Below are 20,092 nucleotides of genomic sequence, written 5' to 3' on the forward strand. Positions count from 1 at the left end.
CTCAATTGCAATGGAAATATCTCCAAAATGCATTACACTTTTTTTTTTCTTAATGATTCATGAACCACAGTTATTTTAATAGGCTATACAACTACCATATAGCCTCATGCAAAATGGCCCAGATAACTCTATTGTTTAATTCTTATGTATGCTTTGGCCAGTTTCTTTCTGTTACCGCCAGCCGTTGAGCTTTATTTTTCAATGGCATCCGTGTAACATCCTCTGGAAGTTCCCTTTCCTCCTTCGAACACTGATGTGTTATATATTAAAAAAAAAAAATGTAGTCAGGATGAGTAGATAAACTGGATTAGATTAAATAAACTATGCCAGGAAGTTAAGAGGGTCTATTCCCTGAGTTCTTATCTATGTTTTGGCTAGGTAAGATTGCTAAGTGCTTTTTAAAATTTTAGTTTTTTTGATAAATTGTGTATTTCCATGCTACTACCTTACGAAATTCAATCCCTTGAAGATAAAAATCTCTTTCTGAGGAAGGATTGCATTTCACAAGGATTGGATCATCACTTTTGCTTCAAGCTGGCCTCCTGGCATGAATTCACATTATGTCTCTGGTTCATTTTGCCTAACTTAGGCATTCGGGATCTTGCCTGATTTGCCTCAGGGGTAGACAAAATGAAGAAGGGTAAGTAGGGTGTGACATCACTTTTGGAAGAGGTATATTGTTGCTAATAGTTTAATGCAATTTTGTTCTTGCCTGCTAAGTAGTGCTATGGGGCCAGATAAATTTAGCAATGAGAATTTCCCCTCTGACTTGTTTCCATGACAGAGTCTGGGACATTTTTAGCTCAGCTGAATTAAGTAAGGTCTATAGTAAAGGGGACATTCTAGAATGGAATTTTCCCACTGATAGATGATATATCGTAACCACTCACTCATGGGCTAGAGAAAACAGAACTTTCAAAAGTGATAAACTTCCTTGGAATATTTAGGCAGAGAGAAATGTAATCTGGTCAGCCCATTTCTTTGATGCAAGAATCTGAAACCCATGGACTCTGGATAGGATCTGGCCCAAGTGCCAAGTAAAAAAGATAATTTGGTGCCTGTCTTGGAAGAGCTTTCTAGTCAGTTTCAGAGATGGGGCACACATGTCAAAGAGCCCTACCTAGTTCCTTGTAAGCTCAACCCCAACTTCCCTAAATCAAGGCTGGGAGGACAGTGACAGCACGCATATTCTCATGGTAAAGGGTTCTGGCATTCACTTACTTGGCTTGTGCCAACACTCCAATGACTTCTGCATACAGGTCTGCCACAATATGCATATTGCCAGTGTTGGGACCAAGGTACCTAAGTAGGACATAATTAGACAAGTTAGGGATCCCTGGTCATCTGAAAAAAGCAAACCACTGATACAGTTTTAAACACCAACTTCAACATTCGAAGAAATCACCTTACCCTTCTTTGTATTTAAAGTGCTTGAAAGCCAAGTTAATAACATCATGTATTAAACTGTCTATTACAGGATGAAGTGGAATCTGAAAAAAAAAGGTGGTTCTTAACTCAGAAGGGAATATTAAAGAACAAATCAATAACAGTACTTCCAATAACTATATATGACAGTCAATAGCAATCAATAAACATAATTCACATAACTCAGTATTTGGAATTCATAATTTTAAAAACTTAGACTTTTACAACCTAAGCAGTTTTTAGATCAATAAATATTATCTAAAAGTAACAATAAATTAATCACCTACCTGTTTCAAAACTTCTATTAATACTAAAGAAAAAATAAAATCAATGGCGAGGTCCCGTCTTTCCATTAAATAATCTCGCTGTTGTTCATCACTGTAAAATTTAAAATATTTACATTAAAGCACACTGAAGGTATTCTCAGAGGAATATAATTCATCAAAAATCTAGGACTCCTTCCGAAAAGACTGCAAAACCCATTTTTTAAATTAAGTAATTGTACTGGTAGATACATGCTAATGTTGGCCAGGTGGAGTGGCTCACGCCTGTAAACCCAGCATTTTGGGAGGCCGAGGTGGGCGGATCACCTGAAGTCAGGAGTTCGAAAACACCCTGGCCCACATGGTGAAACCCTGTCCCTACTAAAAATACAACAATTAGCCAAGCGTGGTGGCCCATGCCTATAATCCCAGCTACTTGAGAGAGTGAAGCAGGAGAATTGCTTGAACTCGGGAGGCAGAGGTTGCAGTGAGCTGAGATCACGCCACTGCACTCCAGCCTGGGCGACAGAGTGAGACTCCATCTCAAAACAACAACAACAACAACAACAAAAACACGCTAATGCTCTTTCTATTCTCTGTGTGCTGCAGTGGACAAACACTGGATTTGAAGTCGGAATATTTGAATTCAAATTTAAAATTTTCAGTGATGTTAACTTGAGTAGCTATTTGTGAGTTCATCACCTCACCTTGTGGTCTTTTCTAAGGTAGCATTCAACTCAGTAATTCTACCATCTGTAGAATGAGACAGGCTACCATACCAGGGGTGGACACTGAAAGATCTCGTGAAAGGAGCTAAACAATGTAAGGAAACAAGAAGGAAATAATATGATCACCAATTTGAGCAGGACGGCAGGGGTGAAGAGGATCGGCATTACTTTTCTTTTCTTTCCCTGTCCCTTTCCTCTTACATCTTTGCCACCTGAGACTTAGTGAAAGGAGGAATGAAGAAGTAAAGGGGTGGTGAGAGAGAAGAGTAAAAGGCAGAAGGAAGAAGAGGTAGGAGGAGCAGAGCAGTCATTTGTGCTCATTTGAAAGTTAGAAGCACGGTGTTTTGGTGGCTATGGCCTTATAGTATAATTTGAAATCAGGTAGTGTGATGCCTCTAGATTTGTTCTTTTTGCTTAGTCTTGCTTTGGCTATGCAGGCTCTTTTTTGGTTCCATGTGAATTTTACAATTGTTTTTTCTAATTCTGTGAAGAATGATGGTGGTATTTTGATGGGGATTGCACTGAATTTGTAGATTGCTTTTGGCAGTATGGTCATTTTCACAATATTGATTCTACCTATCCATGAGCATGGGATGTGTTTCCATTTGTTTGTGCCATCTATGATTTATTTCAGCAGTGTTTTGCAGTTTTCCTTGTAGAGGTCTTTCGACTCCTCGGTTAGGTATATTCTTAAGTATTTTATTATTTTTTTTTTTTGCAGCTATTGTAAAAGGGGTTGGGTTCTTGATTTGATTCTCTGCTTGGTCCCTGTTAGTGTATAGAAGAGCTACTGATTTGTGTACATTAATCTTGTATCTGGAAACTTTGCTGAATTCTTTTATCAGTTCTAGGAGCTTTCTGGAGGAGTCCTTAGGGTTTTCAAGGGAAATGATCATATTGCTAGCAAACAGTGACAGTTTGACTTCCTCTGTACTTATATGGATGTCCTTTATTTTGCTCTGGCTAGGCCTTCTAGTACTATGTTAAAGAAGAGTGCTGAGAGTGGGTATCCTTGTCTTGCTCCAGTTCTCAGAGGGAATGCTCTCAACTTTTCCCCATTCAGTATTATGTTGGCTGTGGGTCTGTCATAGATGGCTTTTATTACATTAAGGTGTGTCCCTCGTGTGCCGATTTTGCTGAGAGTTTTAATCATACAGGGATGCTGGATTTTGTCTAATGCTTTTTCTGCATCTACTGAGATGATCGTGTGATTTTTGTTTTTAATTCTGTTTATGTGGTGTTTACAGCTAACCAATCTTCAACAAAACAAACAAAAACATAAAGCAGGGAAAGGACACCCTTTTCAACAAATGGTGCTGGGATAATTGGCTAGCCAACTGTAGGAGAATGAAACTGGATCCTCATCTCCCATCTTATACAAAAATCAACTCAAGATAGATTATGGACTTAAACCTGAGACCTGAAACTATAAAAAATTCTAGAAGATAACATTGGAAAAACCCTTCTAGACCTTGACTTAGGCAAGGATTTCATGACCCAAAACCCAAAAGCAAATGCAATAAAAACAAAGATAAATAGCTGGGACCTAATTAAACTAAAGAGCTTTTGCATGGCAAAAGGAACAGTCAGCAGAGTAAACAGAGAACCCACAGAGTGGGAGAAAATCTTCACGATCTATACATCTGACAAAGGACTAATATCTAGAATCTAAAATGAATGCCAACAAATCAGTAAGAAAAAAACAACCCCACCAAAAAGTGGGCTAAGGACATGAATAGACAGTTCTCAGAAGAAGATACACAAATGGCCAATAAACATGAAAAAATGCTCAATATCACTAATGATCAGGGAAATGCAAATCAAAACCACAATGCCATACCACTTCACTCTTGCAAGAATGGACAGAATACAACAAAAATAAAAAAAACAGTAGATGTTGGCGTGGATGTAGTGAACAGGGAACACTTCTACAGTGCTGGTGGGAATGTAAACTAGTATAGCTGCTATGGAAAACAGTGGAGAGATTCCGTAAAGAACTAAAAGTAGAACTACCATTTGATACAGCAGTTCCACTACAGGGTATCTACCCAGAGAAAAAGAAGTCATGATTCGAAAAAGATACTTGCACATGCATGTTTATAGTGGCACAAATCATGATAGCAAAATTATAAACCAACCTAAATGCCCATCGATCAACAAGTGGATAAAGAAACTCTGGTGTATACACACACACACACACGTATATATGATAAAATACTATGCAGCCATAAAAAGGAATGAATTAACAGCATTTGCAGTGACCTGGATGAGATTGGAGACTATTATTCTAAGTTAAGTAACTCAGGAATGGAAAACCAAACATCATATGTTCCCATTGCTATGTGGGAGCTAAGCTATGAGTACGCAAAGGCATCAAAATGATACAGTGGGGGCCAGGCATGCTGGCTCATGCCTATAATCCCAGCACTTTGGGAGGCCGAGGTGGGTGGATCATGAGGTCTGCAATTCAAGACTAGCCTGGCCAACATAGTGAAACCCCGTCTCTACTAAAAATACAAAAATTAGCCAGGCACAGTGGCACGTGCCTGTAGTCCCAGCTACTCGGGAGGCTGAGGCGGAGAATAGCTTAAACCTGGGAGGTGGAGTTTGCAGTGAGCTGAGATCATGCCATTGCACTCCAGCCTGGGTGACAGAGTGAGACTCTGTCTCAAACAAACAAACAAAAAAGAATGATACAATGGACTTTGGGGATTTGGGGGGAAGAGTGGGAGGGGGGCGAGGGATAAAAGGCTACAAATATAGTGCAGTGTATACTGCTCAGGTGATGGGTGCACCAAAATCTCACAAATAACCACTAAAGAACTTACTCATGTAATCAAATACCACCTGTACGCCAATAACTTAGGGAAAAATAAGTAAATTTAGAAAAAAGTTAGAAGCAGAATCAGCACTGTCAGAAGAACAGCAAGGAAGCCCCTCTATCCCATTTTCTGCTTGACTAACACACTGATTGAGGGCTCATCTGGAATTGAACAAAGGCGGATGAAATTACTGCTGGGCTCCTTGGCACAAGAAGTGGCCCAGAGCACTGACTCTGGTGTGGAACAGTCTGGCATAAAATCATCCCTCTTCTATTTATCGACATTTTCTCCATCCACAAAATGTGAGTAATAGTACTTACATAATCGTTTGAGAAGATAAAACATGTAAAGTGTTTAGCATAATTTCCCAAACACATAAATGCTCAATAGTGTATATTAAATAAAACCAATGAGGAGGGATGACAGGATTTAGACTTGCCAGGAGGATATTTTCAAAATAAATCAAGACTATTTTAAATCTGGAATGTTTTTCTCCTTAGTCAAAAGGGAATAAGAAGAAAATAATGTGATATTTAAGATATAAGGAAGACCTTCTGGAGTGCTTTGTAACTTTGAGCAAGTCAAATTAAGGTTGGTGGATGACAGAATGGGTTAAGAAGGCACTTGCATGTTTATCTTTCAAGGGGTGAATGTATCAACAGAGTAGGAACTCATTCTTTCAGGATCATTTCTTAACAGCCCTGCCAGGAGGAAGAACTGTGAATAAAACCATCTATGTAAACTCCTTGAAGACCCACTGGAACTAGAAAGTGGCACTGCGAGCTGGGGAAAAGGAAAACCTATGCAGCTGCATTAAAAAGGAGGGCACTCAGAAATCAGGCTTCATATCCATTATACTATAGAATAAGGAGACAGAAAGTTGGAAAGACCAAAAGGAAGGAGAACTCCCACAGATGGCCAGCAGCAGTAGAGAGAGTATTTTTGTGCTGGATGATAACGGTCTTCACAAGTGGCCAGAGGAACCTGAGAAAGTAGCAGTTCTTGGCAGAAAAAAAAATTTTAGACCTTCGATTCTATTTTATTTAATAAGCCAAATTATCTTTTCAAATCAAAGTAAGACATACGCATTTCTAATAATGAATTCAACTTTATTGCTGGTTTGCAGTCTAACTGCCAGGAGCCAGAGGCATTTGACAAATTTACTTGGCAGTCCAAATGTTGATATTGTACTAATCTTAGAAATCACAACCCAATGTGCATCCCTGACATTTGACTATTTTCAGTAGTTTATGCTCCTCCTTTATGCCCCCCCAACCTTTTTTTCCTAGTAGCAGAAACTCACATTTAGCTACATCATACCCTAGAGAGCTTCATTCATTTGGCTGTATTCTAAGCATATTTTCTCTCTTATTTAAAAAATTCAAGTGTTAACTAAAATGTTACCAAGTCAAATTTTACTGTCCCGATTCTCTATCTGATCTCAGTAGTTACTCTGATCGCCTGAAAATAGTCAGTAACACAATTTTAAAAGCTATCATTTTTAATCCATAAAGAAATCAATTCATGAAAAATCTAATTTCAGCAATTAAATTCTGACAAAACAGCAGAACAAAACTAAAACTCAATTCAACTCAGTAAAAACTGTCCCACTCCCTAAACCTAGGAAGGTTTAATATCTGTTCATAAGTAAACATGTAATATGGAAAAAATAATAAAATGATCCATTTAATTTCTTCATCACATGGTCTGAACCATTTTTCAGATAAAAAATTTAAATTCTATTTTTAAAACTTGACAAATTAAAAAAATATTCATGAGGAGAGATTGCTAATGGGTACAGGATTTGGGGGTGATAAAAATGTTCTGAAATTAGAGTGGTAATGGTTGTACAACCCTGTAAATATACTAAAAACATTGAATTATATACTTTAAAAGGGTGAATTTTATGGCATCTGAGTTATGTCTAAAAATTCTAAAAATTTCCTCCTTCACCAAAAAAAAATTCAATATGAAAAAGTTATTAATCTCTCTCCCAAACAAAATTATATAATTAAATCTTGCATAAATTCAAGCACATTATAAAAGCAGATTACAAATTTGGTTGAAGTAAAACATGGTAATATTATAATTCTTCAATTTCAAAAGAAGTCTTTTGAAACAGTATTAGGACTTTCAAGAAAAATGAGAGAAATAAATCATTCACAAAAAGTAGTTAATGTCTGATTTTCTGATTGACTAATTTCAGTTTACTGACTTTAAAAGTATTTTTTTAATCGGAATAATCTGTTCATGTGGAGAAATCTAACTACTTTTTAAAATAATCTTTTATTTTTTTAAAAAAAGTAAATGTATTAATCTTTCTTATATTCCCTGCCTTGCTATAGGTTGACTTCAAACATATGAAATTATATGTGCTTCCCTAAAATTTGAGGGGGGGATACACATTAATGAGAATCTTAAGTTTTACAGATGCTGATGTGCTCCTGGAGCAGCAAGTTCCATTTTTCAAACCCACAAGAAGAAGGGAACACAGAATAAACAAACAAAATACTCAGCTGGAAGGAGGAGCTGGAGATTGTGTCACCTAACTTCCTTGTTTTGCTCACAAGGAGGCTGAGGTACAGAGAGGTGGGGAGCTGCCCAAAGTCACATGGCTAAATAGTGGCAGCGCCAGGACTACCACTAGTGTCCAGTCCTGCGTCCTTCCCACTACAGTACACTGCGCACTCAAGGTTACTGGAACGAGGACTAAAATATCTTGGCATGTCACGCAGGGCCTGCAGTCAGCATTCTGCTTTGGGTGTAGACTTAGTGGGAGAGGGCAGAGGAAAGAAGCTGGCAAGAAAGTGACCTGCGGCCCTTCACACCTGTCTCCACCAAAGTTGAAATGAGGCTGTGTATGTATTTTCAACCTGTGACGGCTGGCAGTGACTTGGTGCTCCCAGTGGGTTACCTGCTACGGACACAGGTCCCCTGAGCACCTGCTAGGCATCCTTTTGAAGAGTCAGGAAGACTCAATTGCCTTGTAACTCTAATTGTGATTTATGTTTCTTGAAAATAAAACAAAATAAAACCATGATCCTTACACAAAAGAAATGTACCTTTTTGATTTATTGCTTGTTCTTGGTCTGTATTCATGTGATTCATCCTCAATGCCATTTTGCCTTTTATACCAGTCAAATAATGTACGTAGAATGGAAGGCAGGCAGTACTCAGAAAGCGAGCTCATTGAGCTGATGACCTACGGAGGAAAATGCAGGTGATTAGAACACTGGTAGCATCACCAATTACTGAGAAACTTTTTATTTCATAAGTAACCCCAAGCACTACTCACTAAAATATTTTCTTAGGTATCACAGTCCTTTCTTTCATAATCTTTATTAGTACATTCCCAAGAGCCTGTCGCTTAATGGAGACAGATGTTCCTCATATAAGAATAATTTTGTAGTTCAAGAAAGTTAATTACTTTGACTCCCTTTCATTCTAGAAATCAGATGTTAATTGCATACAGGATATTCATGGAACCACAAAGATATTATGTTCCCATGTTCGTCTACCTAAAGTAGATGAATGCTTCTTCTGTCCTAAAAATGTTTGTTGTGTAAGTATATTAATACAATGACATTAATAATTTACGTGAATTAAACAAATCTACCCCCATCGCCAACTAACCTAAGAGGTAATAATAATGTATGGTTTTGGACAATAATTATTCATTCATTCATTCATTTGAAGTATGCCCCAAATTAGACTCAAAATACAAATGGGCAGCAATAATGTGCCCCCTATTACATTAAAGGCAAACTTCTCCCTTTTTCTTTAAAGAACAAATGTGCTTCTGGTAGAATTGTTATTCTAATTTCCTTATCTGGAAAGAGTCCTGATTTTTTAACTGATTAGTATTAAAAAAAAAAAAAACAAAACACACTTCAATCCATATCTCATTATCCTATGCAAAAGTTTCCACAAAATGCCTCATAAATTTAAGTATAAAACCCAAAAATACAAAACTCCAAGAAAACATAGGATAAAACTTTTATGACTTTGGATTAGGCAAGGATTTCTTAGGTACGGCCCCATAAGCAAAGTCCATGATAAAATGTGATATAATGAAACTCGTCAAAATCAAAAGCTTCTGCTTTTAGAAGAATACAGTTAAGAACGTGGTAAGGGACAAGCCACAGAGTGGGAGAAAATATTTGCGAAACACAGATCTGACTAAGGTCTTGTCTTCAGAATATGTAAAACTACAATGAAACAGGTTTTAACTCCCTAATTAACAAACTGTATAAGCAAATTATAACACCCAGAGTTGATGAGCAGTGATAAAGTAGACGTGTTCATATACTGCTGATAGAAAAAAAAAAACAAAAACAGGCATAACATCTCTGGAAGGTACTTTGGAAATATATATCAATAACCTAATAAAAATCATTCTCAAGGCCACTCTTAGAATTTATCTCAAGTCCATAATTAGAGATAAGCAAGAAGGTGCAGGACAGCATTACTTATTATAGCAAAAGGATGGAAACCACATAAATGTCCAGCTACATGTAAATGCTTAGTAAGATGTGGAATTTGGTGCAGACCATTTACGAAACCATTAAAATCATATTTTTGATATAAACATAAAAATATGACATGAAAATGCTGATGATATGGTATGCGAAAAAAATGAAGAATCATTTAATGGGTATGATTCCAATTTGGTAGAGACACTACGCAAGTACACATATGCAGAAAACAGGACCAGGAGGAAACATACTAACATGTAGAGTACATGTGAAAACCAGGGGTTCTTAGGCCAGATCCACAGAGGGAGAGGGAGGCTGGGAATTTAAGAGAAATGAAGATGAGTTTACCTGGGCCTGTTTTTGAAAGGGTAGAAATTTGAGATGAGACTCAAGAAAAAAAATAGGCAAAGACTCAAGGTAGAAAAAGCCTTTAGTAATGAAGGTACAAAGTAACTGTTGATGATTATCATAATCGACGTGACGAAGGTTTTGAGTGAAATGAAAGAAGAAATATCTGACTGGTGTGAAGACTTTATTTTGCCAGAGTGAAGGAACATAATGCTGAAAACTTTTCTTCTCTAGAAAATGGGAAGATTCTAAAGATTTTTGAATAGGGACATAAGCCCATACAAATTGTGTATGGGGAGGTTAAATCCCCCAAATGGTGGGGTGAGGTAGAGGCGAATTCACACACATGCTTGAACTGCATGAGGTGACAGCAGTCATTCCAGGCATTTGGTGATCTCGGCCTGAGAGGTAGAGATGGTAGAAGAAATGGAAATCCTTAGTTAACTCACAGTATTTCTGCAGTTAAGCAGGCCAGGCTTCACTTCCTTTTATAAAGCAGGAAATGAGAGCAAAGGGAGCTAAAGTGCTTTGTGTCAATAGGATTTTCCACTGTCACCTTTAAAAGAAACCTTAAGATTGAACAAAATATTTATTGCTTTCTTCCTCACATTCCACCTCTTCATAGCCTGCTTCATGCTGTCTCTCCTATAATGATGGTTATATGTACACATACAAAATTGTACATTATCTTTAGTTGTGAGTTAATATAAGGTAAAAATAAATAGGCTACTGCGTTCAGCCTGCCCTGTAAACCTAGTCAGCGTGAACTTTTTAAAACTGAAGAGCTATCTAATTATTTAAAGAGTCACTCTTCCCCCGACTCTACACAGCCAAGACATATTTTTCCTGCTGTGGTCATGAATGCAACAGCAGTAACTTTTCGGAAGAAAGCTAATTATGATGTGGCAAGGTAGTAATTCACTAATTCTCTCTAAAGTCACCCCAACACGAGAAAGGATATTTACTTTCCTAAGTCACCATTATGTAAAATGTTTTAAATTGAGAAATGAAGGACTTTCCTCCCATAGAAGAAAAAGGGATCAGAATTCAGTTTCTGATTATAGGATGACTATCTTAATTATTACATAGGTAATGAAATTTCAAAGCATTACAATTATATTTCAATAATTAAAAAATACTTGTGTAAGTCTGGCGAATCTAAGGAGACACGATGACTAAACATTCATGTGGTATGCTAAATGCTATCTTGGAACAGAAAAAAGATATCAGAAAAAGAAAGGAAATACAAATAAAGGACGGCACAGAGTTCAGTTAACAATAATGTGCACGGAAGCTCTGCATCCCTTCCCCAATAGCTTGCCCTACACGTCTCTTCATCTGTATCCTTTGCAATGTCCTTTATAGTAAACCACTACAAAAGCCCAACACATAAAACAATAATGTACCTATGCTGGTTTCTTAGTTGTGACAAAAGTATCATGGCTATGTAAGATGCTAGCAGTAGGGGAAACTGGCAACTGCCTGAATTATCTTTGCAACTTTTCTGCAAATCCAAAACTATTTCAAAATAAAAAAGTTTATTCAAAAAATACATGTGTGGGATATTTACAAGTTCCAGTATTCACTATAGACCCATAAGAGAGATTGAAACTTACGTTTGACTCCTAAACATCTCTAGGCAATGCATGCAATGTTCTGCTACTTCACTTATGTGGAACCCCCATTCTCCATAGAGAACCTCCACATTGTTCATCAGACCTCATGTATAACAATTTCTTAAAATACATTTTTTTCTCCCCATTAAAAAGTCACCCTGAATCCATTCTTGGTATTAGACCTACTGGGCATACTCTCCATGGCAAAACACTGAGACCATCTCAGAAGGGATGAAAGGTCAGCATGGGGTGGATGTGTGTGTTTTTCCATCTTTCTGTTACTGCCCTTCTGAGCCCAGGCTTTCAGGAAGGAAGGGTGGAATTTGCAAAGACCTGGCCCTCAAAGCTCAGGAAGGGAGGAAGGTCTAGCTGGCTTCTTGGTTACTCAACTCCTTCATTTACGGGAAGCAGAGCCAATGGTAAGATGAATTCTAGCTCTGTGCTGCTGCTGAAAGAGGGCAGGCCCATTTACAAAGATGTTCTTGTTGCATTTAAATGATCACATTCTTCCACCATAGATGAGCTAGTGAACTAGGTACTGGGCAGCATGAAGAGATGAAGTGCACAGAATCACAGAACTATTTCGTACTGGTGTTTTCTTTTTTGGGGGGAAAGAGAAGAAAACTAAATGTACTTTGTAAATGTTTTAATGTTTACTTTGGCAGTTTATGTATAAATAGGCCAAAAGAGACTGTTATGCTGCAGCTAAGACACTGATTTTTCATAAGCATTTTATTATAATTCTTAAATGCAAAGAAGGAAACTTTACACATAAATATTTGAATAATTACTCAGTGGAGTCATTCCATATTTTATAGTAATAAGAGTGGCTTCTTGTAAATGGTACATTTAATGAATAATTTTAAAGTAACTGCACTGATGGTCTAATTCTCAAACAAATTCAAGTGGTCAAGCAACTTTGGGGGCCACGATACTCACTGTGTAATACCATAACATGCTGATATCTTTATTTCAAATGCAATTTATTTATACTTGATCACATATCATACTAATGCTAGATTATAGTATTTGATGAGTAATGACAAAGATTTAAGAATAGTTTCATAGAAAAACTTAATATCATAAAAATCTATACATTAAATGTATTTTTTTCATTCAAGTTAGGAAAAGATCATTATTTGATTTTAACATCTTGGTTCATTTCATAGAACGCAGTGTTCCACTAGAGAATAATTTAAGCAATGCTGACTAACACTAACACTAATGTAAAGCCAATGCCAGTTAAATTGCTTCACTCTTAATTGCTTACATTCTTCATTTATACATTTTAAACAGATTTTCATTAAATTGTAGCATTAGAGTCAATGTTGAAACACTAGAATTGCATCTGCTTCCTTTTCTGGAAAATTACTACTACCCAAGATGGTAAAAAGTGATTTTAGCTCGTTTATAGAGGTGTGAGTATGTTTTACCATGTGTTTCCTGTTTACAGATAGTATTTAAACATAGTAAGAAATAAAGTAAACAGTACATAAGTACACAAGTACACAAAAGTACATAAGACATAACATCTGGAAGAAAACTTTAACTGAAGTTACTTAGAATGTTTGGACAAATTATCTGCAATTCACAGAAACGACAGTAGTTAAGAATGTTAAGTCACACTCAATTGCAAATAGTTACAACTTAATGTTCTCAGAACCCAACATGTGATGGCTGACCCCTCATGTGCCATGTTTTCATAGTTTCTCTAGTGTATTGGAAGATCAAATGATCTTGGGTTCAAGTTAGTATGCTGCCTCTTATAGCTATATGAGCTTGACATGCCACCGTTTCTCTGACACTTCATGTTCTCAGCTGTAAAATGGGACTAAATACTTACCTCACTGGGATTTTATGAGGACAAATGAGATGCTATAAAATGTGGGGCACATAATAAACCTTCCAAAATGTGTTTCCTTATTTCATTTCCAAATATAGAAACAGGAGCATTAAAAAAAGAAGACAAAAAATGACTGAGATGAGATCACAGGCTAAGTTAATAACAGAATAAGTAATAGAAGTTGTTGTCAGAATTTTATTCACCAGAGCTGAAGAAATGTCACTTTCTAGGTATATTGTGGGAACTTGAAAAGCCCCACCTATCCCGTGTCCAAGCACAAACTCCCAGGGTCTTCACTAGAACCCTTGCAACTTAATTTGTGTTCCCATTCTCTTCTGACTCCAGCAGATGTAAATACAATGCCTGTTGCCTGGCGCCTTGCAAATGCTTACATTAGAGGTCACTGAGCAATGTTTGTTCTACATTAGACCCTTGAGAGAAAGGTAGTAAACATTTAGCTCCCTGAGTTTGCTGCAGGCAACAGCTCACTACAAAGCCAATGGGAAAGGACACCGAGGATAGTAACTCATGGCTATTCTGGACACAGAATCAATCAACTGAATAAAACCAATTATTAACTCAGGATCCTCAACTGCTCTGAGAAAAGTGTTGAGTCCAAATATAAGTGGGTTGTGACAAATGGACACAACCCTCTGCAAGAAGGCACAGTGTGAAGCTCTTGTACCTCATTCAGTATAAGAGGGTTCTGTAAAACACATGTAGCCCTCATGTGTTCTCCCCTTTCTCATCTAATTCTCAATTATCTGTCTTTCTTCCTGACAGATTCTCAATCACCCATGCAATGCTGATGCTTCCTCTTCCTGCTTCACTGCCAACTCTCTTCTTCTCCCTCTCCTCTCCCCCTCCCCTCACCCGCCCTCTCCCTCTCCTTCTCCCTCTCCCTCTCCCTCTCCTCTCCCTCTCCCTCTCCTCTCCCTCTCCCTCTCCTTCTCCTTCTTCTTCTTCTGAGATGGAGTCTCACTCTATTGCCCAGACTGGAGTGCAGTGGCACAATCTTGGCTCACTGCAACCTCTGCCTCCCAGGTTCAAGTGATTCTCCTGCCTCAGCCTCCTGAGTAGGTAGGACTACAGGCATGCACCACCACACGCAGTTAACTTTTTTTTTTTTTTTTGTATTTTTAGTAGAGATGGGGTTTCACCATGTTGGTCAGGCTGGTCTCGAGCTTCTGACCTCAATGAGCCACCTGCCTCAGCTTTCCAAAGTGCTGGGATTATAGGAGTGAGCCACTGCACCTGGCCCCAATTCTCTTCTTGATCCCTGAAATCTGATTTCTGTTCTTGCCACATTATTGGCACCTTTATTTGAAAAACCAGCAGGGACAACTCAAAGGCCAACCAATGGCCTTTTTTGCAATCATTTCCCTTGAAGTCTCCTGAGCAAATGACAGTATTTACCAGGTTCTCCTGGAAAGGATTTCCTCCCCAGAATCCTATGATGTTGCCCTGTCTTAATTAGCTTCCTGTACTTTGTCTTATCTTCTACGCTGTTCCTCACGAAATGCCAAGCATAGTAGGACAATTCATCTGTGACAATAAGGATCTGAATTCTGATTGCTCTGACACATGCTCCTTTGCAGAGTAATCAGACTTTATTACGCAAAGAGAAAATGACTTCCACTTACTGTATGAGACTGTTTTAAAAGCTGAAATAATACTTCAGACAGAAAAACATTGTACAGCATACAATTTCTGGTATTATTTAACACATTGTATGTTTACATCATCATTAAATACTATAAAAGCAAAGGTCTAAAAGCCAAGGGCAGAGCAAATCAACAAGCAAGCATTTGCATGTGGCTGGAAGGTATGTGAAAGAATATTCATTTATGACTTCATTCATCAGTCAGAATTTTCATTTCTGAGAATAACTGTATCTGGTGGCTGTCATTCATACAATCTCCAACAGGCAAGGGTCACAAACTCCCTCAGGTGAGAGTTCGTTTGGAGTGTTTCTTCACTTTTAAAAATGGGCTCACACGATATTGGAGCTGCATTTGACCATCATCCACCCGGGTCCACGTTCATCACAGCTGGATGAGAAGTTCTTTGTTGTTGGCTATTGTTTCTTTGGAGAATCTGAAATAAAATGCTGTGGACTTTTATTTTAAAAAGATATCTGTACAAAGAAGAAAATCACTTGAAGGTAAAATGGTGAGATCACCATGCCTTTCATTCACAGACGCTCTCCACAGATGCCAGCTAAGGAACTCATCCTTGGTACCATGATTATGTTCTAGCACACTGGTTTGTCATTTAGGTACTGCCAATCATAATCAGCCACTATAAACTTAGCTTGTGAAAGCAAGCTTCCAAGTATTTAACATTAGTCCATCAACTATGAAAATGCACTCTACATGTCCATGAATAGCCACTGCAGCAAAAGCCTTCCTTAAAGCCACTTCCAGTGAGCTCCTAACTGCTAACCTCCAGTTCTTCCTGGTCTACATCTTCCGTGATGTCCCTGTATCAGCTGCTGTGATGGACCATCCCTGCCCTAGAGAGCCCCATCTCCTAGGCTTCTCCCACTTTTCAAACTACCCTTTTTCTAGCCATTCTTTTGTAGATCCCACCTCCTGATACTAAAATTGTTACGATATTCTTCACTCATGTAATCTGTCTCTCTAACAGTGTTTGTTGAGTGACCACATAACAAATTGAACCCCAGTTATTTTTCTTGAGATATTCTACCTTCCCCGAAAACTCAGTCTGCATACTGTTTTATAGCCTTCCCTTGTTTTCTGCCCCCACGCATAGTTTCTTCTGCTTGAAGAGCTCATAGTCCATAGTAAATAATCTAGGCCCCTCAGCATGGCTTCTACCACCCACTGCAATGGGTTCAGTCCACCTTTCCACCTTCATCCCCAGCACTCTGCTCTTTTCACCTTCAACTTCTCCTTTGTCTGTGAGATCCCTGCTGCCTAGCATACCCTGGCCCAACTTGTTCATCTGGATAAAAGGTTTATTTGAAATGTCACGGCTCCTTGGTTGCTTCTTGTAACACACACCTGTGTACCTTCCTAGCATCATTAACTGCTCCTTTATCTGAGTTCCTAGAGCACTTGATACAACCTCTATTATAGCCTTTACAATGCCACATTATTTGTGTAGATAACGGTCTTCCTTCTGGGATTGAGAATTCCTGGAGGACAGGGCTCTGTCTTATTCATCTTCGTAACTTCAGTACTTTGCACAGATCCTAGTATGTATTGGGCACTCATTGTTTGTTTAATTGAATGGAAATCGCTCCAAATCATGTTTAAAACTACAGTTATCCTTTGTTTCTCCTTCTCTCAACCAATATTGATTCTTCTTTTATCATTTTGCTTATAATTATCCTTTCTTATAAAAGTCTCACTGCCTCCATTTTAGTTTAGGCCCTTTTAGCTTCAAATCTTCATTAATGCCATGCTCCCCAAATGCCTTAGGCCTCTCCATTACTGCCTTTACGACCACTGTCTCCTTAAGGCTAACATTAAGTTGCCACCTTGATACTGGTATGCATACAGCCGCATCTCACTGGCATTAAGATCTTCTGCAATCTGATCCTTTCCTACCTATGCTGCCTGATCTCTTTTTTAACTTCCCCTAAACTGTAGGAAATGTTTGTTTATATTGGAAAACCAGAGCATACCTCTCAAGGGGATATCTGATTCTGAGTGTATGGGGGCTTTACACCTGTCAATGCCTTTGAGCTATTTTAGAATTGTATAAGTGGTAGATACCTGATAGCAATGCAAAATAATTCTTGTCTATAGACACAAAAAACTGTCCACTGAAGGTTCAATGGACTTCCCTCCCCCACATAAAGGAAGCCAGTTTTGCCTCTGATTGTATTCATTTCAATGCTGATTGATAAATGTGTCTGTTTTTTGGAATGTCTAAACTGGTTGTAACATCCTTCACTAATAACAAGTTAAAAAATGTTTAACACAGGTTCATTTTAAATCTCTATATGAGTCCTATTTTTGCCTGTTTTTGAAGATTATCTTTAACAATACATGCCTTCTGCATCAACTAAATTGATCCATTTCTAAGTTCCTCAAAGATAACTGATAGTATCATTTTTCTGTTCAGGACCTTTGCATAAAATATTCCTTTCTTCTGAAATTTCCTATCTCCCTCACCATCAACACGCAGCAAATCCTACTGATTCTACTGTTTTAGGCACCTGATAAACCTTGTTCTCATCTGGAAGGCATTTTCTAGCTAGGCGCCTGGCCCCAAGGCATGTGTCTTCTGTCCCTGAAGTCTCACCATGTTTACTGTCCACGCCATTCATGCGGCACTTCTTACACATGCAGGCCTATGTCAAAGCTGGTTGTGCACTGCTTGATCCTCTTCTGGATCTAGAGCTCCTGGAATGTGAAACACATTCCTGGGGACCACATTCTTACATCTCTTTGTCTCATATAAAACTTTCTGTGTATATATATACATACACACATGCACAGTGTTTGCTAAATTACTTTATTACCAGAACGATTTTTAGTTCATTTTACTCGCTACGCCCTGACAGTTACTATAGCAATTTAAAATAAATAGTGGTAGTATATATATATCTTCAAATGCTGTTGGAAATCTCTTCCGCCTTTATTGATTCTTCTTACTGGTATGACTTTATCACTAGCATGGACTGGAAGCGACAGCCCGTACTGCTCTGAACCTCTGCTGCCTGCTCCATGAAGGCCTCCCTGGCTCCTCAGGGTAGGGTGAAATTTGCTCTCCTGAGGCTCACACCAGCTTTAGCTTACTTGCTAGCCTGGGGTTATCATTTATTTGATTGTAGCTTTATTTTTCTCTCCCACAAGACTCCAGTGGTGGGGCCTCTAGGGCAGGTACTATGCTTCCTTCCTGTCTGTTTCCATGAGTTGGCGTAACGCTTGGCACATGGTTGCCGGGAGGTAGGTGCTGTATAACAATGGAAAAAAACCTCACATTCCTGAAATCTGTGAAAAGTGAAATTCTGGAAATGAGGGCACAAATTCCTAGTTCTCCAATGTGTAAAGCATTCACTAGTATATTTCTCCTACTAACACTGAGCTTTAAAAATCCTATTTAGACATCTTGTCATTCATAAAATCTTTTTTCCAGGTTTCTTCTTTTTTTTTTTTTTTTTTGAGACAGAGTCCCACTCTGTCACCCAGGCTGAAGTGCAGTGATGTGATCTTGGCTTACTGCAACCTCCGCCTCCCAAGTTCAAGCGATTCTCCTGCCTCAGCCTCCCAAGTAGCTGGGATTACAGGCATGTGCCACCATACCTGGCTAATTTTTGTACTTTTAGTAGAGACGGGGTTTTGCCATGTTGGCCAGGCTGGTCTCCAACTCTTGAGCTCCGGTGATCCACCCACCTTGGGCTCCCAAAGTGCTGGGATTACAAGCGTGAACCATTATGCCAGGACCTTCCAGATTTATTCTCACAGAGTTGGAGTATAATTAGGTTAAATTTAGAAATACTAAGCCAATAAAATTATGAGTGTAAAAATATAAAATATACAAGAAAACATGAAGTTTTAGCTTCTAAATATATACATATATTTAAGTTCAAACTGGAAAATTGGCAAATTTGAGGAGAAACCCACAGTGGGAAAGAAAGAGGTACAGAACTGTAAATAGTTCTACTTTGGGCATTTTGGCTAAATATCTAGTGGATAAATCTAGCTGTTACCCAATAACAGCTTTTCTTCTTTTTCTTTTCTTCTTCCTTAGATATAAAATACCCCATTTTTAGATGGACACAGTCGCCCAAAGTAAAATTTCTCCACTTTTCTTATAGCTAGATGTGGCCAAGTGATTGACATTTGGCTAATTGGATATAAGTAGATTTGGTATATGCTATATTGGAAAGTTTTGCTTTTTGTTCTTCTATAATTCTTGTTCCATTTCTCATTCTGGCTGCCTGGAATACAAATGCAATGGCCAAGCTCTAGCAGCCATACTGGACCTTGAGAATGTAAGCCATACATAAGAAAGAAAAAATAATCTTGCTCAAGAAGATTTTACTTTATGTGCCATTTGTAGCCAAAGCTAATCACAACTGAAAAAGATTTTAGATCCTTTACCTGCTGAAAACTTCTCTCTCAACTCTCATCAACCTAGTTTTTAGAAACAGAGATTATGAAGTAAAAAGCACAGGCTGTACAGTAAGAAACAATAAATTACAGTTTTGGCTCCTTCAGGTTTGAGTCATATAATATTGGGAAACTTCTGAGACATCATTATTATCATCTCTATATTAAATATAATATCATATTAAACATAATGTTATATATCCTATAGATATACTTAATATTAACATAATATATTAATATTAATGCAATTGTATATTTAATGTTACTATAATTTAATATTATATTTAATATTAATGTGTTACATTTAATATAGAGATAATAATGTTACCTTCTTGGAGTTGCTGGAAGGACTGAGTGATGTCAAGTGAGATAATATGAGAAGGGGCTGGGTAAACTGTAAAGTATTACATTAATTTTTTTTGCTTCTATTTCTAGCAAGAAGAAAATGAATCATGGGCTGGTTAAGTAGAGGAGTAAAAAGGG

General features: G+C 37.9%; 1 protein-coding gene across 6 annotated transcripts in view; it reads right to left on the reverse strand.

Annotated features, from left to right (window-relative positions):
* Positions 1–20,092, reverse strand: part of FRY (FRY microtubule binding protein) — a 270,718-nt gene that overhangs the window by 175,254 nt on the left and 75,372 nt on the right. For all 6 annotated transcript variants that reach the window (XR_004443018.1, XR_004443019.1, XR_004443020.1 and 3 more), the window contains exons 4-7: positions 8,301–8,440; positions 1,713–1,803; positions 1,411–1,490; positions 1,222–1,302 (exon numbers count right to left, since the gene is read on the reverse strand). Coding sequence is in view for 3 of the 6 variants with exons in the window: in XM_033235758.1 (XP_033091649.1) it covers positions 1,222–1,302; positions 1,411–1,490; positions 1,713–1,803; positions 8,301–8,440 (392 nt within the window). In the remaining 3 variants the exon portion in view is untranslated. The remainder of the gene's footprint in view (positions 1–1,221; positions 1,303–1,410; positions 1,491–1,712; positions 1,804–8,300; positions 8,441–20,092) is intronic.

This window comes from Trachypithecus francoisi, unplaced genomic scaffold (assembly GCF_009764315.1).
Source record: "Trachypithecus francoisi isolate TF-2019V2 unplaced genomic scaffold, Tfra_2.0 Contig01461, whole genome shotgun sequence".
In the NCBI taxonomy this organism is placed as follows: domain Eukaryota; kingdom Metazoa; phylum Chordata; class Mammalia; order Primates; family Cercopithecidae; genus Trachypithecus; species Trachypithecus francoisi.